Raw genomic sequence first — 25,385 nt, forward strand, 5'->3', positions numbered from 1 at the left:
TAGGTCCATACAAGGTACATCCTCTTAGGCAACATGATGTCTTCTCAGAAAACTAGCACGGCCTAAGGGTGACATTCATGTATTTTATAGATGATGATATTGATTTCTTCATTAAGTTGTGTTCTTCAGGGATGAACTGATATTTGCTGGTCTACTTGGATATCCTGTAATTGAGCTTCACTTAAACAGAACTGCTACCATGCAGCATTTTATTAAAAAAAAAAAAAAAAAAAAAAAAAAAAAAAGCATACTAAATGAAAAAGAAGCGTGTCTGAGGAAATGAATTATTTTTTTTTTCTAAATGGAAATACTGCCATCTAGTGGTTTGAGTAAAGTTCTGATAAAGCACTGGTGTCCTGCGCCCTGCAGCCATACCACTGATTATATTTTCAACCCATTATCAGTATCCTGGTACTGATGCAGACACGTTTAAAATCTATCTATCTATCTATCTATCTATCTATCTATCTATCTATCTATCTATCTATCTATCTATCTATCTATCTATCTATCTATCTATCTATCTATGCGTATGTATGTGTGTGTGTGTGTGTGTGTGTGTGTGTGTGTGTGTGTGTGTGTGTGTGTGTGTGTGTGTGTTTGTGTGTGCAATAAACAAACCGTTAAACCTTTTATACAATGCAATAACATTCTTCTACCAAAATTATCTTACATCCAGCAGCAGTAAAGTTCACAAGAAATCATATTAAAATGAGAAAACTTCTGGTTTTAACAAACATAACTGTTAAATCAGCACATGTCTGTTTCATATGTTCTCCATAATTCTTCACGATGACAACAACAACAACATCAACAACAAAGTAAAGAATTGGTCTGAGATGTCTGTCTGTTTATGTGATATTGCTCAGTAGAAGGAGACACAGGTCACAGCAATAGTGAGTATAAATTCATTTCTGTTTACTCTGTTTTCTATCTGCATGTGGATAGATAGCTGTAATTAAAATAAATTATTGTAACTAATTGTATGGGTTACATTTCGAGAGTTAATATAAGTGTAATATGGCTGGATATACACTAGATGACACTAGATGAGTGGCCATGTCAGATATTTGTCCTACTGTTTTAAACTTCTGTGATGTCTCTTTAATAGCTTGAACTCTAATTTTCCACTCCAGCATTTACAGTTTTTTTTTTTAAAATAAAGACAAATAAAATCAGTTAGAATGAAGAATGAAGATCTTTCAGAATACACAGCTTTGCTTTAATAATAGATGGCAAGCTTTCACAAGAGAAATACAGGATTTCCTTGACAAGGCTTGAAAACATGTCACGTTTGTCCTTTGTACTGACGTGTATAAATATAAAAGACCGCAAAAGGCTTATCAACAATTCCAGAGGGGATAATAAAGTGCAGATACACAGTCATCGTCACATCGCCATGATTGTAAAAGTAGTCTATAGGAGCCAATTTTGCATTCACTAGCTATTTATGTTACACACTAATTGGTATTCACATATAGAGTATTTGTTGCAGATAGTTTGTGAGTCCTCTTGTAAACGTTTGAGAGAGAAAAAAAAACAACTCTTCATCGTCTAGAGAGAAACACATTACACACAACTAGTCCACAATAACTGTAAGATTAGTAGTGATTAAAAAGTAAAGGTTTCCGGAGTCACTATAGTGTGTTACTGAGCAATAATTACTAAAAGTGACTTCAACATAGTTACAGTAAACATTACTACTGTTGATATGAAGGCTCTAAAGGGATGTATGCAGTTTGTTACATATATCGTGTTATATGTACACAACCTCAACTTCAAAATCACATGACATGAGAGGCATGATGTAACGCATGTAGGGTGTAAACACGGGTAAGTTCATTCACACACAAAAGCATAATGTTACATCTAAGCTATCATATGAGCTGAGCTGACTACAATGATTATCTCACCTCATCTCATCCACTCAGGGACTTTGTTTTGAACCTGACAAGGCAAAAAATAGCCTGCTCTGAAACCAACCTGAAGCCTAGGATGTAACACAATCAGTTGGAGTACATTATTTAAAAATTGTTTTTGTTCTATCAAAATGGTGAAAACAAGACTATCAAATAACATGAAATGTTTTTGGAGTATGTTGAACATCAAGTAAATATCTTTAATGAATTATTTTTTTTACTTTTTTTTTTTTTTTTTTGTAAATAGGCAGTGTGTTTGCTTTTTATCTCTGATTGCTGTTCAGAATGTTGAATCTCCTCTAAGGCAATACATAGTGGAAAAACCAACATGACCCCGTTTTGCTCGAGTGTAACAGTCGACTTCACTGAGAGAAAGACGGGGACGATAATTAAGCAGCGGAGAATTCGCTTCTCATTATGTGAGCAAGCCGACAGGGATTTGTTTTTGTCAGGTTTCGTGTAATGTCAGTGCTATTCGAGCGCTGGCGCCGTCCCTGCAAAACTCAGCCTCTTTCTAAGCCAATATGAATCATCAGAACCTGCAAAAGAAAAGAAAATTAGGATTAATATACGTCAATAATTCATTTGGCGTAATGCATCTTAAACTAAGCGGCACATTTTTCTATGTTACTAGATCCTTCTTTTTTATGCATATTCAAAGAAGTCCGGAGTTACTGTATAATCAATAACGTTAAATGAATTCCCCACACAGCAAAATGGATGCTGTTGAGGGTCCCGTTCCAAGCTTCTAGATGGTTCCACAGTAGGCATGACTTATAACTGGGCTAAAATTCTCAAGGGACTCCTTTATTTAAGACATCATTAAATCTCAGAGAATCTAAACCACTGTGTGTCACTGTTGAGACTCTGAGACTGTCAGATGTTTGGCACCTCCAAATGTCCAGTGGGTGGAAACAACTCAGCGTGTCTCTAAGTGGGTAAGTGTGTAAGATTTGTGTTTTGTTCTATGTTGCACACCATCTTATGGATTTTGGGTTAGGCTTATAGGAGGAGTTGTATCACGTCTAGCTTCACCCTTGACACAAAGAATTGCCTCCTATGGTCACTACAGTCAGGACAGTGCTTCACCTCACATTTACAGCCTGTATGAAATTTTAGGATGTCATTTTAAGAAACTAGTTTTAGACAGAAAGTAGATATCCTTTGAGTGGACAGATACGAGAAGATCCAGATGGTTTTTATGGCACAATGTTGTCTGAGCAGATCAGACTGATGGGAGAGACAGAATTAGTCACACATGATGAGTAGATAAAGGTTAGGTGACATGACTGAGCGAGAGGTAAATTTAAAATACCGTATTGTGTGTGAGACAACCAGTTTTATTCCGTTACTGCAGGACCCGGCGGGTTCTCTTTATTTTCAGAGGGAATGGCTAGGTAGTCTGTCCTGTAGACAAATGGGTACAAAAAAAGAGGCAAAATCTAAGAGGGCACAGCTTTACTGCACCGTACAACTTAGGCTTTTTGCAAATCAGTGCAAATATTCAATTCAGAAATTTCAGATCCAGTTTCTCCTTTTTTTTCCCCAGCATCCATGGATATAGAAGAGGATTAGAAAACAGTTATAGAAACACAAACATTAGGTAATGGCTGATGAAACCTATCAATAATGGAAAGAAAACTGCATAATTTAAAAAAGGGTTTATAATGCTTTGTGATTGCTTCAAATGGCAGTAGAGGAAGGATAAACATCACATTCTGATTGTAACAGATAAGCCTGGAGATGGTTATGGTTTGATTTGATTATGGTTCACTAATGCAGCTAGACCACTGTGGATGGATCCATTAACAGTGTGTGTGTGTGTGTGTGTGTGTGTGTGTGTGTGTGTGTGTGTGTGTGTGTGTGTGTGTGTGTGTGTGTGTGTGTGTGTATGTGCATTCATAATACGGTTTGTCGATCATTAATGCTGTTTGCTTTGGTCTTTACTCTGACTTTATATATACAATCCATATTGTTCATTGTTCTCAAAAAAACTAAATTAACCTCTGATATTGTGTTCACCATAGAGGTTGCATGACATAAAAAATATATGTCCAGGCAACTAGTTATATTCATTAAACTATATAAGAATGAAACCAGTTCTTGAAAAAGAAAAAAAAAAATCTTGCGGCTCGGGTTAATTTGCTGAGTCCGGAACTGAGATTGGCAGCATGAAAGCTCCTATCCATCAATAAAGCTCAATGACAGGAGCATGGATTATGTCATGTCTAAGGCAGCATCTGGGACTTTTTTTCCATCATGTTCATCTCCAGCCGAGGACGCATCTGAAGACATGTCGGGATTGATTGTCAGCTAGCATACATCACTCTACAGTAGCTGAGGAGATAGTGTCATTCAATTTACTGCACTGAAAGCACTCTTCCAGAAGGCTGGTCATGACATACAGAATTTTGTGAACATTTTTAAATTATATTTAGCTTCAAAGGGCAACAGGAAAAAAAAGGGAAGGAATTGTTTCAGGAGCGAGTGAGAAAAAAGAGTGAGGAAAGAGTGAGAAGTGATAATATTCAGTTGAATCAGAGGAGAAAAAACGAAATTAACATAGCCTTACATAAGATTTCTGGATTAACAAAGCCTACAAAGCATAACAAATTTGGTCACCAGCTCCCAAAAACACCGACCTGAATTGAACTTACATGGTTAAAGATGTGACAGTGAAAACTTAATGACACATACAATGTAAAAGAAATTCACCATAAATATCCTGGTATCCAGATTTGAAATCAGGGTTAAGATCTGAATGTACTAGCTAACGTTATCAGATATGCATACAGAAATTTGGAAAGAAATCTTTTTTTGGCTACTCACGGACTGTCCTGTGCTTGCTCGTCTGATTTGGAGATCTTCCTGTAGCAGTAGATCATCTCAACCAGCAGCCAGAGGGTGAGGAACACCAGTAGAACATACATCATGATCTCTGAGTACAGTGCTGTGAGATCTTCACTTGCTAACACACGCACACAACATAAAGTAAATACCAGATTAGTGTCTATAACTCAGTGATCGGTGAGTTGATTTGAAGCTATAGGGCTAAAGATTGAATGCGTTTAAAATGTTTACATTAGATAGCTCATTAGATACATCAATTAAAGTGCGGCATGTTTGCCATGAATTCTTTCCGGAAGAGTATTGCATTCATTTTTGTCTTTAACATAATAACGAGAAAAAATAAAAAGGAAGGCAAGGGAAAGACATGAAGTACATGAAGAAATAAGTTTTGTGAACATGCCACAACTTTTGATGTACCTAATATGTATAGAATTTATGATGTCATTCGTCAATCAAAAGAAATATTTTTAGCATTGGGAAACTGCTGTTTAATAGAAAGAACGAAACAATTTTGACACGCTGTCATTGGAAAATAATCAATGTTAGGGTGGTAACTTTACATCTGGCCATCAGTGAAGAAACACAAAAAAGCCTGTGAGATCTGCTTACTGAAGACAGATGAGTGAATCTCGAGTTGAATAAACAAGTTATCAGAAGTAATTCCATTTATATGACAAACTAACTTTAATTTAAATTAATGTAATGGAACTTTAATGGTACTCTGCATCACTGAACTGACTTGAATTGAATGAGACTAACAAGAATTTCTTGTCAATTTGAACATTTTCTTCAATATTATACATCCAAAACAACTGGAACAAAATGCGAACGGTACACAAGGTATCGTTTTAAAAACTTAGAACTGTCTATGTATGGCATGTGTAGTAAATATTGTCGAAAGAATATACCATTTGATTTTAAGCAATAGCACTTGTTATATTTAGAATCATGGGTGCAATTGGCTTGTTTCATGGATGTTTTGACTGGAACTCAGGATTAAGCTCATTTTTAACACAGGATTTACATTAATACATCTTGTGACTCCCATGCATACAATCCATGCTTAAATATGCTGTAGAAAAATTTGAAGTGTACTGAAACACACAGAGATCGATGATATGACAAATTCATCTCAGTCGAAATGAGTGAAGAGTTAAGAGCAGAGAGTGGAATAATGTGACACCAGACTTCTCAGCTTTATCGTCTTCAGCAGAACAGCAAAGATGTGCAACAAGCAACATACACAATTGATATATGAAGTTACATTAATCAGACATTAGACGTTTAGCTGCGAGACAGAAAAAGTTGAGAACTGTTGTTTAATGATCCATCACATGCAGTGCAGTGCATGTGGACTTTGTTTAGCAGTAGCTAATCAACTGTTAAATAGTTTATACATAATATGTAGTATACGGTCATCCTTCTTTTATTTAGATTTATACACAGCTGCTATATTGGCTTGTGCACTGCACTTGATGACATTGCATGCATGAAATGTGAAAGCTTTGCAGAGTTGTTCAGTAAGTTGTTGGTTTTTAGTTTATATAATATGAACAATCCACCACTTAATTACAACATTGTGGATTTCTATCTGTGTTGAAAAATCTATCAAGACACAGATAGAGATAATGCAATTGTGGTCGCATGAGTCAGTAGAGACAAATATACGTTATGTAAAGTATATTCGAAGTGTCAGATGCTGTGCATTCAGCAATCTCAAGGCAGGCATCCACAGAATAGTATACAAGCTAGAGTCTGTACATTACCCCTTAAAATAGAAAGAGTAGTAACAGCTCGGTTAGATAAAACTCATCCCCTGAAAACAACTGCCTTCCAATAAGCAGTAGACAGTCAGTAGTAACAAAAACAGAACAAAAACACTATTATTTGGACAAACACAAAGACACAAAAAGGGTAAAGTGAAGCCATATTATAACAGATATGGTGACATTAAAATCTGACATTACATTTTTGGGGACAAAAATTAAACAAGCTGATCATTATCAGATGGTCAATGCCACAGAGTTCAAAACATGGCCCTTCCACCTATAGAACTACAATAGTGTACGCTCTTCCTTACCTTGCTCTCGCACCACCAGCTCAATCTCAACTGTCTTCTCAATGGAAGGGGTATATGAGTTGAAGGAAAATTGGCGGTGCACAACACACTCGTACAGGCCGCTGTCATTCAGCGTGACATTGACAATGCTAATGGAGACATCCTGCAGGTCTTTGCTGCCATGCCACAACAGACGACCCTTCCATGGCCCCTCCATGTCCTGCCCTACGCCATCATATAGGTAGATCTAATGGATTTAGAGAGGTCACTATTAAAAAACCCACATACATAGAGAGTTAATTTTTAAAATCAGATAGAACCCAGGTAAAATGTATGAAGGTCCCGCTACATATTTTTTTTACTTGTTTACAAAGGTGTGTTTATACAACGAACATGGGTCAAGTTTATAATAATTAATATTATATATCTAAAATATGCCAGACGAGCAGCGTTTTTATATCCAGTAAAAATGTAAAGTGTGCCATAAAACATATAATGAATCTGGAATGATTTGTGCAGTTGTTTCATTGCAATTTTGACAGAAACCACAAGGAAAATAACATCACACGTGATCTTGTGTTTATTAATGTGATTTGATTATAATCAATGCTGTGCATAGCTACCTTTAAACATTTGTCAGTTAAATATTGTAGCTGAAAATTGTCAAAAGTGCGTTCAGCCAAAAGAGATGAATATTTACGACATACAGTACAACAAAGTGTCAAACTGAACACTTTACAAATAAGGTTAATGATGATAATATTTAGAAAGTAGACCAACAAAGAACAAATGGCTAATAGCAGAAAAATCATCCTGTCATTATTTCAAAGTGTTACGTCCTTTTCTATTTGTTTTCTGTTTTGGGGAGGTGTTTGTGTTTCTGTGCAGGATAAACCCTGATTGGTTCCTCAGGTTTACCTGGTGCCACGCCCTGCTGGTCAGCTGACTCCCTGTGGCCTATAAAAGCCTCCACCACCACTTCCTGTTTAGCTTTTTTTTGGCTCATTTGCTGTGGTTACTTGCTTTCTGGGAACTAGTTTTGTGAATTGTTCTGTGTATTTATATTATTAGCGTTCCCTGTTAATACTGACTCCTGCCTGTTCTTTTGACTTTGATTCTGGATTGCCCTTCTTTGGACTTGTTTGCTAATCTGTATATAGTTGTACATAGTATTCTTGGGGAGGTAGGGAGACCGATGCCATTTTGTTTGGTACTTTTTCTTGATTGTGTTTATGTTTAGAGAGATAGAGAAGTGATTTGTATTTTCTTTTTCTTTTGTTTAGCAGGGAAGTTAAAGGTTGCAATAAATAGCTGTTTTGTTTGTTATTTTGGCCTTGTCGGCTCCTGAAGACATACCCCCGCTTGTACACTTGTTTTCCTATTAAAATATTGCTCTTTCGGTTACCCCTGGTTTCTTGTTCCCGTTTCCTAGACGGGGGCGTAACAAAAGCTTGAAGTAATTGAATGTAGGTCAATTGTAACACCATAAAAAATCTCCATTACTTTACTAACCATTGTGCTGGGTAAACTTGAAAGTACTACAAATTAAGAGCTTGTTACATAAACCTAGACTACTGCTTGTTTAATCTGTCCTTGTCTCACAATAGCATAGTAAGGCCAAATGCCAAGATATACTGTGTAGTTGCTGTGAAAATTGGGACAAAGGTAGAAAGGGAAGAAACAGCACTAAAATATGATCTGCACAAAACAATGAAAAGTAAATTGATGCTAAAATGAAAATAGGCTTGAATATGATATGTTTTAAATGATTAGATTAGCGATTAGTTTACAACCCAATTGGCTTCGCATGACTGAATTTATTTGTGAGATATATTACTTCATAGTCTTCAGATGAAAAGTCACAATTGTCAGATAAATCTATTTGATATTTTCTCACACATGGTGAAAAAGTATTGAAAATAAAATGGTGAAAGTTACATGTTGAACATCTGTGCATTGGAAATACACCTGTTGACTTTTAAAAAAGACAAATTATTCACTGCATATTGATCTTATTCAAATAACATAGTGGTAGAGGTGGGCTTGATTAAATTAAGTGAAATAAGGAAACTTTTCCTTGATAGGTTTATATACAACATCTACTTGTGGCAGAATGGTAAAATTCAACATATAGATAAGCTACAGATAAGTTGCATGCGAGTGATTGCACCTAATGGTGCATGATGATCTTACATCCTGGCGAACAGCATCCCTGTCAGGTCTGTAATACCAGTACACCTTAGTCTGAGCAGTGATCTCTTCTCTTTTCATACATGAGACGCAGGTGAGCTTCATGGTTCGCCCCAACACTGCCTCTGTGTCTGAAATTGCATCCACACACACCGCTCTGCATTCCCACACTGGATGCAAGAACAGAGAGAATTAGAAATGTGTGAAGGTATTATCATTGCAGACCATCTCTCTATGTTGTAACTCTGAGAATAATGAGCATATCCTGACACATTTTTATATAACTTCTTCTCAGACAGTTCAACATTATTGCACTAATGCAACTTATGGACATAATAGTTATTAGCCTTTTAAGAATATTTCATGTTATTGAACATGCCTTGTTCAGTTCAAATGACCCAATTTTATTCTTTCCTTTTGTCAGAATTTTAGCCTTTTTCTGAAAAGCAGGTCAATTAATTTGAATTCAGACAGCTGCTAAGGGAGAACAGGAGCATACAATATAATATTAAGTCTGAAATCCCAGAAAAAGTGAAACTTAATTGAGCTCATCAGCCTTCATAGTGTTGGACCCAAGTCAGACATGCATTTTATGCCTGTACAGAAAAGTGTACACCCACATATATTAAAACACGGTAAAGTCACGGTAAAGCCACTGTGATGACTAAATTAAAACCCTCTTTAAAGCACTGTGATTCTGTGTCTCTGTTTGAGTCATATCTGTTTGAAACAGCAGCCATCTTACATAACCTACAGCCCCAAGCACATGCTGCCAACATGGATGATGTTTTATTATTTGGAAGAGTTAGACAGATAAATATACACCACAGTGGTAGTAGAACAAATGCATCACTGTATGCCTCTGTTGATAGTTTTAGTGTTTCACGAGTCGCATTAGTCCAATGATTTGATCCAAGAATTTCGGCTTATACTGGCATCACGGAGGGGCATTGGAGGGGCATTGGATAAGATTTAACATAAGATAAGGTTTTCGAAGTAGAATTACATAATGTAACGTTTTTGAAAATGAAAATTTCAAGAGGTTTAGCTGCAATGACTTCCTTCTTAAGAACAGTTACTAGATTTTAATCCTTGAACTTTCAATTCAAAGAATGATCTGACAAAGCGATAAGCCTACAGTATGTGTAATATGAATCAAAGTAATACAGTATACTTTAATATGCTTTGCAAAGATTTTAATAATCTAGTTAATAATGATAATGTTAAAAAAGTTACTCGCATGTAAAACTAAGTTGCAATGGATCTGGGTACAACACACACACACACACACACACACACACACACACACACACACACACACACACACACACACACCCACACACACACACACACTATGTAACTGCATGCTTGTTAATTAAATGTTTATCCTACTACTAATACTAACATAATACTTGAAAACATTAAAAAAAAACAACTTACAGAAGACTTACCAGCAAATATGAGCAGGAAGAGAAAATGCCATAGAAACGTCGTTTGACTTGTCATGATATTAATTGCAGGGCGGCGTCCCCTGATCACCAACTAACACATCAAAAAGCAAACATCATTCTGTTGCAAACAAACAAACAAACAAACAAACAAACAAATAAAATAAATAAATAAAATGACACATGAATCAAACTAATCTGAGGCTCGAAACCGAGTCAGTGTTGACAGATTATAAATAAGGTGTTTGTCAGGACCATGGACAGCAACTTTTCAGCCGAAAGTTAATAATAATAATAATAATAATAATAATAATAATAATAATAAAAGGAAAGCGCTTGTGCGACACACTAGTATTCACGAGGTAACAGGTTTCAGTATAATACTACTGTTAATAACTCATCTTGTGTTATTAAAGTGTTTTATTTTTTTGTGCTACTTTTTTAAGAAGGCAAGTTTAAATCGTACCGCGAGAGATGCACATTACATCCACATCCTCTAAGACAAGCCTCTCCACTTGCTAGAACTGACGCTCCGCTTTTGCGCCGACGTTTTTCATCCTAGTAATGTTCATAAACAAAGAAACACAGCCCGAAGACTTGTATCCAGACAGCTGTTCAAAGAAAATCCTTCCTCGTCGAAAAAGATCGCTCTAACGTTTCAGGAAAAGAAAAGAAAAGCCTCACTTTTCGTCCTTTTTAGTACCACAAATTATCCGCTGCCACGCTGACGCACTACACTCCGTCTTCGTGGAAGAAGAAGTGCCTGGCTTTGTGTTTTCCCCACTATGTAGCCTGTTCGTTCTTGTTTATCTCAGCTGCGCATGTGCGACAGTGTTATAATTGAACCGGTCTGACTGTGTTCCCCGAGAGAGGAGGATGTAGAGAGAGTATTGAGTTAAACATGTTAATCAATCTCTACAAGTGGATTGTCGTTCATTTTACAACCAGGAACAAATGTATTCTCTTTATTATAGACATGGAAATTTGTCCTGATATGAATTTACATTCAACCGACATTTAGCAGACACCATCAACCAGAGTGACTTACAATTTATTTTGAGCAATTGAGGGTTAAGGGCCTTGCTCAGGAGTGGCAGCTTGGTGGACCTGGGATTCAAACTCATGACCTTCCAGTCAGAAGTCCAACACCTTAACCAGTAGGCAACCATTTTCCCCCAAAGACAAAATACTCATTATGAAAAATGCTTAGTGCTGATTTTTTTTTTAAAATAATTTGTTAAATATCACAAACCAAACTAATAAATATGCAAGGATAGGTGAATTGGACTTTGGTCAGCTGTTCTCATGCTCTCTAGTAAAGATGTTAAAATAAAATACATGTTTTTAATTAGGTTATTTAGAGAAAGTTGCTGGAAAACCTTCAAATATCAAATGTTGGCATTAGTGCATTTGTTAAAGATCACTATTTGTAATGTATATAAATCAGATGTTGGAAGTCATGAATTTACAGGTTCAACTCTTGGAGTTAAAATACGAGCTTGAGGATTTCTAAAATCCACTTTTATTTAAAGGCCATCTATTGACCTTTTCATATACACCCGTTTTATTTTATCCTTTAGATTGTTCTTATTTCAATGAATTAGACAGCTTGATTTTTATTCATACTTATAGTGGTCTGGATGATTTGACAGACCAGTTTGCTCTCTGGGATTATTAATCTGTAAATAAACAGATTCTGATCTTCAGAAAAGGTTTGTTGTCAATTTTACTGCATGTACAGTAAAACTTTGATTTTAACCACTGTCCTTTTGTATTGCAGTATAAAACTGTTGCAGTGAGAAATTGTATTTTGTCTAATATAGAGTCCCCTAGTATATACATGGTTAATATACTTTAATCGCCTTAGAACTGGTGTGCTGCTGAGGAAGCAAATTGCTGGCAGCCGCCTGAGACTCTTCTCAGGCTAAAAATGGCAGTCCTGGTGGTTGTGTACACTATGTTACTATACAATGCTTAAGTGCAGCATGTGGTATCAAATGTTGGCATCAGTGCATTTTTATTGGATTAGCAGTGCTGTATGTGACCTGTAAGGTAAAATGTCTGAAAACAGCATTGTTTAACTTATATTATAATGTCTAGATTCCTACAAAACATAAAAAAATGTTTTTTTAATTATTTTAATGTTTCATTGGTTCTCTCATATAATTGTGATTATGCAACAGTGTAAATGGAGCATGCTGAGTCAGAGCACACACGTTAACTACAGATCAGTGAAGCACTCATGGGCATCTATAGCTTTGCATGATAGTTTGCATACATTGGTATACAGATCAGTGAAGCATTCATGGGCATCTTGGGCTTTGTATATCAGTTTGCATATTCAGCATCCACATCATCCATGTTCTGAGAAACAATGTCTAGTCCCAGAACATAAAACAGTGGTTTATCTACAGCATTTATGGTCTGGCTTCAGCCAGTTGGTTCTAGAACAAGGGATCATTTTTCCAGTGCCCAATCCCACGCACAGCACTTAACCCAGGAGAGGCTGGAAAATCAGGCTCACTGCAATTACAGCAATTATTTCATGAATCATGCTGAGTGCAAACAGTATGTGTCTTGAAATAGTACCTAGACTGAGATTAGATGATAGTGGCATCTAGAAAAAATGTGTGATATACTGTAGTTCTCTTATATGTATGATCAATGCATTTGAATAATTTTTATAAAATACCAGTGTTAAATTCTCACATCTGACTGGGTGGAAGGTGTTGTTTATTCTCTATAAGAGAAGCTCTGAAAGACGTGCCTGCTGTAACCAAAAAATGAGGTTTATATTACATTAATTCCATCTTTTTAGTACCATAGCATTTAATAATAATTCACAACTCAAATGGCAAACGTTTAACACAATTTGTCTAATCATAAATGGATTAAAAACATGTTATTTAAAGAAAAAAACTTTAACCTATATCTTTGAAATGGCAAAGATATTTAATTAGCATTTAAAGATAATACGTTTTTCATGCCAGGTAAAGACGATGTTATGGTTTCTCCAGAACAAGCTGCAATTTTCACACTAAATGTAATTTTAATGGATAAAAAGTGTGTCATTCTCTAGTAAATTAAAAAACTCATAGAGACAAATTTCTGTGGTATAAGATGAATGAAAGACTTTAGGACTTGCTGTTATAGGAAATCTGTTGCTGTCAATAATAACCTGTCATTGATTATTTTATAGCACTCTCTGTCATGTTGTCACATTATCACACACTCTGCTTCACTGCTGCCTACAAACATGGACTCTTACTCCCAGCAACCGCCTGTTCTCCAAGGCTCACAGTTGCCAGCATTCTAATTGTTTTCACCTGTATTTAATTATGTTTGTTTGGTTTAGCGACTCTTTGTGTTGTATATGTTGCTCTTGTTATCTCGAATTTTTGATCAAGTACTTTTTCTCTTCTCAACTGGACCATGTTTAAGCATTATTAAATTGTGCCTGTTTTGACTAGGCTCTTTGCTGGACAACTGTTGGATTGTTCTTTAAGTCTAGTTTCACGTTAATAAATTTTTTTATGACTTCTTTAATACACAACCTTTTCCCTACCAACATGTGGTTCATTTCTCTGATACTTTTGTTCAAGATCATTTTGCAATGTACAGTATATAAATCAGATCTTGGATGTCATGAATTTACAGGTTCAACTCTTGGAGATAAAATCTGAGCTTGAGGATTTCTAAAATCCACTATTATTTAAAGGTCAGCAATCTATTGACATTTTCATATACGCCCACTTTATAGTAGAAGATGCTGTCCTTTCAATGAATTAGACAGCTTCATCTTTATTTATTCTTATAGTGGTTGACAGACCAGTTTTCTCTCTGGGATTATTTTTACTTTTAAAAGATACTAGGTACTAATAAACAAACAGATTCTAATCTTCAAAAAAAGGTTTGTTGTCAATTTTACTGCATGTACAGTAACATTTTGATTTTAACCACTGTCCTTTTACTGCAGTATAAAAGTGTTGCAATGAGAAATTGTATTTTGTCTAATATAGAGTCCCCTAGTATATACATGGTTAATATAGTTTAATCGCCTTGGAACTGGTGTGCTGCTGAGGGAGCGAATTGCTGCCAGCCGCCTGAGACCCCGCTCAGGCTAAAAATGGCAGTCCTGGTGGTTGCCATATCCACAAGATAGGGAAACCATGGTAACAGTGATGCAAAATGACAGCATGCACTAAGCAGCCCAGAGTAGTGCACTCACATAGGAGAAAAGCATGAAACTCTGCTATTCTACTTATTAGCCTAAATGCTCTTTTAATATCAATGTACTGTGTTAGATACAGTAAGAAATCAATGTTTTGATTAATCCAGAGGATCTGAATTTTCGATTATTATTATTATTTTTTATTTTTAACGGTTAAAATATAAAATCAAAATAATTGTTTTATATACTGAAATTACTAATAAGTGGTAGAAAGTTGAAATAATCTACAAAACATTATTATTCCTTTTTTCTTTATTTTTTTCTGCGTGAGTAGTCATGCATGCTGTTAGTTCCCTTAGGTCTGTTACTCAGCACACAAGAGCCCACCACAGCTCATCTGTGTGTTTCAGCTGGCTGGTTAGTACTGAAAATGCCTCCCAAATAACCGACGACTATTTGTTTGCAGTTAATGCGAAGTGCCTCTCAGCAAGCTGTGTGTAATATTGTCGAAATTTCAGCGCCAGCTAAGATATAGAACTGAATTGTGTTCCCATTGGTTATTGGTCATGTGACAGTAATAAACAATCAGGTTGGCTAAACGCTCCCTTTCCTGTCTTGCACTTTGGTCTTTTACTCATTAAACATTCTGACAATCTTCTTCTGGGAGACTGCAATGTTTATTACAGTGCTTCATGGTGGTAAGTGCTCTCTCACCAATGTGCTTCAGGAAAAACATTTCATTTAGAATACAGGGAATATATTAATCATTTGTTGGGTTTTATGTGCAATTTATAGACAATCAAAGAAGTCTGTTCAACACTCAGTGTAAAACAGTAGTCCTTTTGGACTGGATCAAAGTCAAGTGTGGATGTGAACATGAAGGTAGGTATCAGGTATGTGCCTAAAATGTTCTATGTCGATAATATTAGATAAAGATGTTCCTCAAGAGTTTTTTTGGATGACTGGAGATTCTTAAAGTGATTGTATTTAGAAATATCTTTTATTGGAAATATGTGTTGGAAATACACAGAATATGTAAAAGTTCCTTTTGAAGACCAAACCGAAGAAATGTTAATTGTGCTTGACTTAGCATTTATTTTCCTAAGAGAGTGTTTCTTCCTATATAACTGTTATTGGTTATTATCACTATTGGCTATGTAGACTAATGATGTACTCTAAAATTTGTGTTTTATTGCAATGTGTTGATATTGTTCTTATCTTTGCCAGCTGAAATAGACTTGGCAAATTTGAAAGGGCAGGTGATGAATCTGCCTCATCAACAATTTGCAGTTGCTTCAGATGTTCTGGGACAGAGGGAGGAATACATTCTCATCAGCATAAGTCGTAAGGAAATGGAAAATCTTTACAAAGACACATGGTCATGTCCTTTGTTCATGCTCATGTCTGGTCTTTGTTAGACTTAAGGCCAGACATAATCTATACAGAGAATGCATTTCTGGAGACACAATACCTTGTTAAGGTGGAGGTCAAAGTAGGGGCAGTGATTTAAAAAAGCACCCTCATCATCAATGTCTTACCAACAGCAAGGATACAGTATTGATATAAACCAGGACATTTGAAAACATGCCAAGAAACCCATACAGACTTAGTTTCTTTGTCAAACTGAGAATATTCAGCTTCATATTTGACATATGACATCCTTAACTCTGTTGTGCCCTTTGTAAATGTATTATGCCAAAAACTGACATGATTTTTATAGTATACGCTGTAAAGATATTTAGAAACTATGCGTATACACTATTCTTGGTAAAGATTAAAAAAGATCTAGATTTGTTTTAAGATAATATATACACAGCTCCCTTTCTGACATGCTACTAAGCTATGCAGTGAAGCTAATAGCATCACAACTTATAGCTAGCTTCACAACACTGTATTTCAGACAAACATTAGCTATGCTAATAATTCAAGGTAAAACCCGTTCAATTTTGATGATTTCAGTGAAACTATATGATATTAAATTTGCATGATTTACAAGAAAAGGCTGTAAATGTAGCTTTGTTTTGTTTTTAAGTCACTGCTTCTTTACAAGTGTATTCTTGTTAGATATCACATCTAGCCTCACAGCACATGCCCTCTGTTAATAAGTACATGTGGTTAATATATTATTTTGCTGTCTCTCTCTCTGTCAAGGGACTAGTAATCCTTCAATCCCAGTACACACTTCATTGCTTCATAACTATGACCTGCCTGATCCTCAGTGCCTAGGTACAGTACATGCTACAGTTCATTTATTTCTTATTTATTTAATGTTTCAGTATATTGATTCCTGTTTTCACAGTGTTTCTTTCCTATAATTCAATTACTAGAATCAAAAACTGAACAGGAAACTTGTGCATCTGCAGAAACAGGCAGGTTGAGAAAGTTCACCTCATCACTATCCACTGAGAGTAAGCACTTCATGCTAATGACTATAGTTCCACTATTTCAAATGAAACTTCTCCAAGCATTTCTTACACTCAATTTTTGTACATATGGTTGAAAGGGGCTGTTCTGTAAAATTTGTTTTTAATTTTTCCTCCTTCTGTTTTAGGTCAACCAAGACCATACAAACAAATACGCTTCTCAACTTATCAAGCAGACCCTGTGTAATCTGGTATCATATTGTATTACTCGTTCTACATTTATTTCTCTTAGACCAGGATATGAGCCACAAAATGTAAATTCCTGTATATTGTTTATGGTTAATACTAATAATTTCTAGTTAATACCGGCCAGTTAAAAAGAAAAAAGTAATGACTACAGAGTTGTTTTGTGCCGTTTAAATTAAGGAACGTTATCTCTGATATAATATGTTTATTCATTTGTTCAGTAATTTGTAGAACACTTGTACACCTGCGCACTGTAGAGCTACAGTTACTGTTTACATCAAACAACAAAATGAAAGAAAAAAAAAAAGCGTGATCCCTGACTTTAACTGTAGCAGGATTGATGGTACCAAATGGCCAGATTTCAGAAGCTACTGAACTTTTGGGATATAATATCTCACATTATTGCTCTTTACAACTGTGGTGATCAGAAAAGCATCTTAGATTGCATCTATATTCTGTGGACAGATGATTTTGTAGCTACAGATTCCTATTCGTGGCTGACTGGAGTGAAACCTAAAGTGGTCTTCTGCTTTAAAGGGTGATTATACCAGTTGCTATTTAATTATATGAGTTTCTAAGTGTGTAGTTTATTACAATATTTGGCACAAGGCATTTTATTAGAACAAATCAGAACAAAAGAACAAGATTTCAAGGGATTTGGAAGGATTACTATAATATTACATATAACATATAAGACACCCCTGTCTTGTCTTTATTTACTAACTTATTTTTCTATAGATCTTTAATTGAACTCTTACTAGGTTTATAGCAAGGATTTGTACAACTTTGCAACTTTGTACATTCAGTGACACTATTCTGGCTAGTTGTTAGACACAGAGAGCGTTTTATTCCTGAAATAAAATGCTCACAAAAATGATTTTAAGAAAACTATGCATTGATTTAAACTCAATTTTATTTTTATGTACAGGTTATTTATATGTACGGGTTACTTTAAAACTAGAGCAAGAATAAATGTATAAATCTTACAGATGCAAGGTTTATCTTCTTCTTCTAAATATAGGATTTTGAGACAATTTTTTATTGCCTCAAAATCAATGGAATTACTGTACATTATAAATAATAAATGATAACACTTACTTGACAAGAGCTCCTCCTAACTAAGACATTACTTTCCCACTGCGTCTACAGCTTTAAATTTCATGCAGAATAATATCAAAACAATATCTAATAAAACGTTAGCCTCCACAGCAAGCACGTTGCCCTCGCAGAATTGAATCAGTGTGTTTAACGTTATTCAAGCCCATTCTGTCAGGCATTGCAGCTGTCTATGTGTAATAGAGACAGAAATAAATATAATAATAAGTAGATCCCCTCACCCCTGCTCTATAAATACAGCCTGACAACCTGTTGACAAAAATGTAAACAACGCCATCTCGAAACAGTGAGGACAAACGCACAACACCAGGCGTGACATTCGCCACTACAGCAGTAGGAGCAGTTGAAAGGTATGCTAAGTGTCACAGTCACACTTCTTTGAATTTATCTAAGTGATAGGAATGAGACAGAATGCAGCCAGGAGAGCTTAGCAGCGTATCAGCGGTGATAGAGAATGAGAAAATACTCCAGCTGGCCATTTCCAATCTGTTCACAGTCTGTCCTGGAGGAATACTTGCTTTGCTGTCCCAGACTCTGGGGATGAGCTTAGGGGGTGCATTGATGACAAGACACAGATATAGCACAAAACTGCAATCTGCGTGCTGTCAATCCTAGACTTTTTTTACATAAGCCTTATCATTCTGAAGTAATAAACTAAAGAATTCTTTACCGTTTTTGAATGTTGGTTTGCATATTATAGGTCACTTGAATTTAAGACTCTTTAAACCAAGCATCATATGTTCTCTTGTTTCATGTGTTGATTAAATGCAACACAAGAATCACAGGGGACTGGACGCTGACCCACAAACAAAATCACAAGCATGTTTTATTTTGTCGAGCCTCTGTGTCCCCGAGAGACAGTTCCAAGTTTTCATTATTAATAATGAGTCTTAATTAAATAAAGAAAATCTTTCTCGTGTACAATTTTGGATCGATTGTCAATCTTTTCTCTGCAGATGCAGAATACAAGTCAAAAGGTATATTTACAATAAATCCAATTAACTACGGTGTTTTTAAATACATTAATGTTGATTAATCAATTTGTGTATGTGTATCTGTTTGTGAGGTAGAAATAAGCAGACACAGTTTGGTATAAACTGTATATATTCGTTTACTTTTTATTTATATTCTACATACACTACTAGATTTTACTATAAGTTTATTATATTTAATTGTATAACATCATACAGTATATTGCGATGTTGTATTTTTCATTGTTGCACAGTAGGACGAGTAACTAAGGTAAAACCATTTCACTACATTATATGAAATGTAAGTAAGATATTTCATATGTGACAATTAAAGAAACTTCAACCCTTGAATGTATTCATCTGTGTCTTTTTATATAGTGTAGCTTTGACATTACATTAAATATTACAAGTACAGAAACAATAAAATACTGAAATATTTATTTAACTACCTAAATACAATGTTGTGTTATTGTTTGCCGATTGCATGGCCTGTATCTATTTTAGTGAATCTGCTTAGTATTTTGGGCTGTTATCCAAATCTTTAATAAAGCTTCCCTACCTTCTTTTGCATTTGTTGCAGCCTCCTTCTTGGTACACGATTTTTCTCTCTTTTTAGTTTTGAAGTTAACCAGGCTCAAATAGCTTGTCTGCTATCAAATGTCTGGTTGAAATATGAGCAAATTACAAACATCTATAAGATCTAAAAGTCTATGGTTTTCAGAATTAATTCCATTAGTTTTTCCCATGCCACCACACATAAAAAGGGATTTCACCACAGTGAAGATGCTGAAAACCTGGGATTGCTTTTATTTAATTAAAAAAAAAAGTTCAGTGTCTTTATTCAATAGTCAAGTTCCTGCGCCATTTCTAAGTCATTATTTAAATGTAAGTATTTTTTTTTGTATTAATGTCTTAGATTTTTTATTGAGTTTTACTCCATCCACTGAAGCACATGTTTAGATGACACTGTGATGGACAGACATGGATCATCAGGTTTCATTAAAACAAAACAGAAATTACAAAAATGCTAGAGAATTTTAAATTTCATGTATTTCAACTATTTCATATTAAGAGTCAAATTTTTTAACTCAAGTTATTGAAAAAAAAAAACCCGGTATAAATAAGTGTTTAGTAGATTACAGTAAAATGTATTTACAGCTAATGAGTGATCAAATACATCATAGCAATTTAAATTGTTTATATTACATGGTAGCACTGTAGTTTTTTTTACTAAAACACCTTAAACCGTTATGTCCTTTTCCACCTCAGCTTCATCCATGTTTTTGTTGTTTTTTTTATTGCTAAGGAATGGCTCAGTAACCATTCCCTGATCGTTAGCTGGTTTGATTGTGTGTTTGCTCATGGACTGGCTGTCTGAATGGGTTTGTTCTGCAGTTTGTGATGGGATTTCTTCCTGACACACAGTACTCTGTGCTGCTCTAGAGTTAGACAGCCTGTCTCTCATTTCCTTCAGTCTCTGCTCTACTGTGTCCTGCTGATGATGCTTTAACCTCGATGTTTGTTCCTGCAAAGAGAGAGACACCAAGACTCGGTTAAAATAAAGCAGACTTACTAAGTAACACAGAAAGTTTGGATGGATGCCAAGAGTAAGGGTGAATAAGAAGCAAGAGAAGAGAAAGCGAAAGAAAACTCTAGTAAATACAAAGGCTTTAAGAGACAGTAGCTTGCCAATCATCAAAGCAGACTAGACGTTAAGGCCAAAAATAGAAAAGCACAGCTGAAAGACTGAAAAGAACTTGAATGTTAGCAGGGTGACTCAGCGTTGGGACACACACACAACACATGAACTCAAGGTGAATCAGTCACTCTGGGAATAGACAGGCTGTATATTTTGCTTCTAACTTGCCAGTAAATGTCACATACAGTAGCTGTTTTACAAAACCAATAAATAAGCCATATGTGGAAGATGGATCTCTGTGAGGAAATCATATCGTTAAAAATGAGTTGTATCTCCAGTACACAAGTTAAAAAAAACCTTACCTGCTTTACAACTTTACAGCTTTTGTGAGGGGAATCTGGAACAAGGAATAAATCATATCAAACCCGTTTCTAGTTTAATTTAGTTCTTGCAGCTTAAATTAGATTTATGTTCTTACCTTCTGCAGATCTGTTTGCTGAAGAGGGTTTTTGTTCTTGAAGTATATGCTCCACTTTGAAGTACTTATACTTCTGCAATCTATGATTGGATAGAAAACATGACTCTGTGACACATGTTCATGGTAATTTAGTAGATATTATTGTATATACTGTAAATAGGACTGAGAACAAACCTTTCTGCTAATAGAGTCTGAGAGAATTGAGTTTCTGGTGGAACTTTAATACTGAGGAAGTCCTCCACTATTGTTCCGAAAGCAACATCTGGGTTCTTCTCCTTAATCTGTAAGCATGCTGAGAATCATTACAAAGGTCTAGAGGGGACTTTACAGATTACAGTGTTGACAAATATGTTGGCTGATGGTACCATGCATTCCTGCTGCCCCTGAGTGAAGGAGAGATGGAATAACTGCGTACTCAGGGCAGATAGAGCTGAGTGAAGAGCACCAATGAAATCTTGTGGAGAAGAGCCTGGAAGTAAAAGCAGAATTTCATTGTGTTTAAACCTCCTTGGTCACTTAAGATCTTTACAAAATAAAAAGGAATTATACTTAAAAAAGAAAAAAAAAAAAAAGTCAGTAATATCTTCATGTTCAAAATTATATATAGTTAATTCAATAGATACAGTAAGACTTTATAAACTTGTAGCAAATTAAGTAGTAATTAAGTATTTTAATTAGATTTTAATGTCTATTATGTATGGTATTTCCTGTTACGTGGTCGATATATATTTATTTATAATATAAATAATTATATACACAAAAAGTGTATTAGAAACAGTACCCAAAAAACCATTAAAGACTGGAATTTGATTTTGAAAAAAACTTTTTGGAACTAGAAATATGTACATAAAGTGTAGGATCGATTTTTATTACACTTATACTTTATTCCATTATTATTTTGTAAGTGTTTTTGTGTGAAAGAGTTAATTTAATATTAATAAAAGCTGTTGCCTTTTCTTGCTTTTTTAATGTACAACTTTTTGCCTAAAAAAGTATTTTAATATTTTATCTAAAAAAAAATTAAAAGATAAGTAGTTTTATTTAGTTATTGATATTGGCTGATTATCTAGGTTTTAAGACCAGTATGTCTTTAGGAAAAGAAAAAGTGGAATTGAGTCATCTCGAGTTTGTATGTATGCTGTAAAAAGTGATGAATTGGCTCAGTGGGACATTTGGTAATATAAATACTCACCTGAGCTAATGTAGGCCAAAGAGTGTACAAGAACTGAGATAAATTGGCCAGCATTTTGAAGCTTGCTCTCAAGGATATAAAGGATCTGGTTGGATGTGTCATAGTAAAACTCTTTGTTGCAGCAAGCCAGCAGAGAATCAGTGCGTGTGACTGGAAGAACTTTAGCCAGTAGCAGCATGACAGGAGGGAATGAGCAGACTCGACACAGCAGCTGTACAACATGGCAACCAAACAAGAACACTGTAAAGTGCATCGGAGCAAGGTTGTCAAGAGCAACGGGGATCAGCTGTGCCGATGTCCATTCTGCCAGGTCATCTGGAATTGCTGTAGAAGAACCTGGAAGACATGATCAACGTCAAGATTTTATAGTTTAAACCTTCTTCATATCATTAGTTAAAAAACATGTTAAAAATGCTGCTTTTTAAAAATGCATATTGTTCACAATTGTACATTGTGGTTCCTATGGCAACACTGCCATGTTTTTTTATATTTCCATTTTTATTATTAAACAAGTGTTTAAATGAAGTCTATCACTTTTTTCCTGGTCCATATGTTTGTTTATGTATATATGTTTGACTATTTTAAAATATAAGATCATTTTAGAAGTTTAACAGTCTAACATTTATTTGAGTCACAAGTCTGAACAAAATCTAAAAAGTCATACTTGGACCTTCCTGAGCTCTGGACTTTTGGTTGAGTTCTTGCAGAGACTGCTGTATGTCCTGCAGAGTTCTAGTGAGAGGTGTGAGTGCCACCAGCTTGGCCAGATCCTCTTCACTCACACAAGGTGCTGTGCTCAAAGGGGGAACTGAGAAACATTTCCTCCCACCCGGTCCAGAAGAATCTGCTTCTGTTTCAGACCGTACTTTCAGTTCACTCATGTAAGTTGAAGAAATCTACAGTGGGTTACAGACACACTGTTTAGAAATTAAAGCATAAAGCAAATCAGATTCAATAGAAAACACACTATATTCCATCTTCCATAACCTGGGTGTTTGCGGTGTGGATTTGACTCTCGCTGCTTTCTCGTTGTTGCTGTCTTTGTTGATGCCGGGCCTCTTGGTTCAGTCTAGACAACACGGCCTCTAAAGACTTCAACAGAGCCTCCATCAAACCCATGGATGACTCCACTGTGACATACACATACACCATACACACACTGAAATACTGTCTACTGACCTCTTATCAGCTCACACATCTCAGTCATTAATCTTGCAATTCATACCAGACAATGATTCCTTCTTGGCTCGTGCATTACTGTCTATCATTTTCTTCCATTGGTTCAGTTTTGAGGGCTCCATGTTCTCTAAAACATCCTAAAAATGTACTGCAAATTAAATCCCATTGCATTGGCAAAAATAAATGAAATTACGTTCATACTGTGCATAAAAGATTAACCATGGCTCTCACCCGCAATATGTCAGTCTGCTGACAGATATTCCTGTAGAACTCCTGTGTATCTTTGCGATGCTTAGCCAGCTGTGATGCCAGATGCAAATTCTGGTCCTCTAATTTGTCGTACAGTGTTTTCACATTGAAGCCTTCCAGCTCCATGAATATATTCTTGAGCCCTTTAAGTTTTGTTTTAATACAGGTTTTGAATAACATCATTAGCTTAAACCTTATTTGGACAATGGTTTGTATTTAATTAATTGAGTGGTGTAAGTTGGTCACCTTTGCACACAGCAGGTTCTTCATCTTCTGCACCCTCACCCATTCCCCTGAGTCCAAGTAGAGTGTTATCCATGCTGTGGGACAAGAACAACAAAAAATCCATTATTTATTGTGCACAAATAACACAGAGTTATATAGTTACCTTGACTGCTGACTCACCACTCTCCATTGTAAACATATGCTACAGGAACATTAGGTTCTCCCAAGCTGCGCCATTTAGGCTTAGGTCTGCCTTTAGCAATGAGGTTGTCATGATTAGGTCTCAACAGCAGGGCAGACAGAGTCAACACGACAATTAGTATCACCAAAAGTGCTAATACCCCTGTAGATAAAGATATACAACAATATATAAATTGGGTTATATCTCTATTTTAATAATACATACGTTAAAAGGGTTTGATCAGTTTCCCAAGTTGATAGAGAGGCTGCTGTTTGGGAACATAAAAAAGTAGTAGAAGTTGTAAAGTGGTCAGGGATTAAGATGTTTAACTTCTGCCTGGAAGGTAATGGGTTCCCAGCACCACCATTTAGCCATTGTTGGGCCCCCAAGCAAGGCCTTTATCCTTTGACTACTCAGTTTTAAAAATGGAAGTTGCTGTAAATAAAAGCAACTGCCAAATGCCAGAAATGCAAATCATGTGGTTGCCTGACTATTACACTTATATCTGCCCATTCCTAAACCACAGGTATTAACAGAGTTGGTCAAAATGTTTTCTGCTCTATTACAATTCATCCTAATGGTTTTGGTACAGTTGAAGTTAAAGAACAGGCCACTAGAGTTCTTTCACATCAACTTTGACAAACCATGTATTAATAGAGCTTTGTGCATAGGTGCAGTTCAGGGACAAAACTTAGTTCCAGAGAAGACAACACTTCTAGACAATTGTGAACTGTTTGTGGAAGGCTTACTTATGGGTGTGATAATAAGCTCTCCTTTTACTTTGTGCCAATTAGTAAATCAACGAAGCTGTTTTGCCTTGGCCATTAAAAACCTCAGCATACCATAAAGCACTAAACATATAAACCAAGACTTCCGTGTTGGAGCCATTGCTGCCAATATTAGGTCAAA

At 35.6% G+C, this 25,385-nt stretch overlaps 3 protein-coding genes across 8 annotated transcripts in view; 1 reads left to right on the plus strand and 2 right to left on the minus strand.

The window, feature by feature from the left end:
• Positions 1-1,200: 1,200 nt before the first annotated feature.
• On the minus strand, positions 1,201-18,508 carry scn3b (sodium channel, voltage-gated, type III, beta). Of its 5 annotated transcripts, none has more exons than XM_047820663.1 (7): positions 18,345-18,508; positions 10,470-10,560; positions 9,022-9,188; positions 6,850-7,075; positions 4,749-4,887; positions 3,235-3,326; positions 1,201-2,458 (listed from the first exon to the last, which is right to left on the minus strand). In XM_047820663.1, the coding sequence occupies exons 2-6, from the start codon at positions 10,522-10,524 to the stop codon at positions 3,260-3,262; spliced, it is 654 nt and encodes a 217-aa protein (XP_047676619.1). In that variant the 5' UTR covers positions 10,525-10,560; positions 18,345-18,508; the 3' UTR covers positions 1,201-2,458; positions 3,235-3,259. The 5 variants fall into 5 exon arrangements, with proteins under 5 accessions (XP_047676619.1, XP_047676620.1, XP_027029828.1 ...); XM_047820664.1 differs by having other exon boundaries at positions 10,470-10,587; XM_027174027.2 differs by lacking the exon at positions 18,345-18,508 and adding an exon at positions 10,933-11,288.
• On the plus strand, positions 15,185-19,286 carry c11hxorf65 (chromosome 11 CXorf65 homolog). Of its 2 annotated transcripts, none has more exons than XM_047820666.1 (6): positions 15,185-15,335; positions 15,433-15,519; positions 15,865-15,981; positions 16,789-16,863; positions 16,965-17,006; positions 17,189-19,286. In XM_047820666.1, exons 1-6 carry the CDS (start codon positions 15,311-15,313, stop codon positions 17,245-17,247), a joined length of 405 nt encoding a protein of 134 aa, XP_047676622.1. In that variant the 5' UTR covers positions 15,185-15,310; the 3' UTR covers positions 17,248-19,286. The 2 variants fall into 2 exon arrangements, with proteins under 2 accessions (XP_047676622.1, XP_047676621.1); XM_047820665.1 differs by having other exon boundaries at positions 15,191-15,335; positions 16,965-17,045.
• Positions 19,287-19,817: 531 nt separating this feature from the next.
• si:ch211-286b4.4 (zonadhesin) overlaps positions 19,818-25,385 on the minus strand; it is a 32,105-nt gene continuing 26,537 nt past the window's right edge. Inside the window, exons 56-67 of the mRNA XM_027173955.2 lie at positions 24,476-24,638; positions 24,317-24,390; positions 24,053-24,213; positions 23,868-23,958; positions 23,630-23,772; positions 23,307-23,538; positions 22,643-22,978; positions 21,816-21,919; positions 21,625-21,731; positions 21,451-21,530; positions 21,335-21,369; positions 19,818-20,858 (exon numbers count right to left, since the gene is read on the minus strand). Of these exons, the coding sequence (XP_027029756.2) occupies positions 20,574-20,858; positions 21,335-21,369; positions 21,451-21,530; positions 21,625-21,731; positions 21,816-21,919; positions 22,643-22,978; positions 23,307-23,538; positions 23,630-23,772; positions 23,868-23,958; positions 24,053-24,213; positions 24,317-24,390; positions 24,476-24,638 (1,811 nt within the window). The 3' untranslated portion in view covers positions 19,818-20,573. The remainder of the gene's footprint in view (positions 20,859-21,334; positions 21,370-21,450; positions 21,531-21,624; positions 21,732-21,815; positions 21,920-22,642; positions 22,979-23,306; positions 23,539-23,629; positions 23,773-23,867; positions 23,959-24,052; positions 24,214-24,316; positions 24,391-24,475; positions 24,639-25,385) is intronic.

Source organism: Tachysurus fulvidraco, chromosome 11, assembly GCF_022655615.1.
Source record: "Tachysurus fulvidraco isolate hzauxx_2018 chromosome 11, HZAU_PFXX_2.0, whole genome shotgun sequence".
Taxonomy (NCBI): Eukaryota; Metazoa; Chordata; class Actinopteri; order Siluriformes; family Bagridae; genus Tachysurus; species Tachysurus fulvidraco.

Coding starts and splice junctions, on each gene's coding strand:
- scn3b (XM_047820663.1), bottom strand. CDS start 10,524: ATGACAAGTCAAACGACGTTTCTATGGCATTTTCTCTTCCTGCTCATA. Junction 4,888..6,849: donor GCTGGTGGTGCGAGAGCAAG/GTAAGGAAGAGC, acceptor TGCGTGTGTTAG/CAAGTGAAGATCTCACAGCA. Junction 3,327..4,748: donor GAGCAAGCACAGGACAGTCC/GTGAGTAGCCAA, acceptor ATTTGTCTACAG/GACAGACTACCTAGCCATTC.
- c11hxorf65 (XM_047820665.1), top strand. CDS start 15,311: ATGTTTATTACAGTGCTTCATGGTG. Junction 15,336..15,432: donor TATTACAGTGCTTCATGGTG/GTAAGTGCTCTC, acceptor TGCAATTTATAG/ACAATCAAAGAAGTCTGTTC. Junction 15,982..16,788: donor CATTCTCATCAGCATAAGTC/GTAAGGAAATGG, acceptor CTCTCTGTCAAG/GGACTAGTAATCCTTCAATC.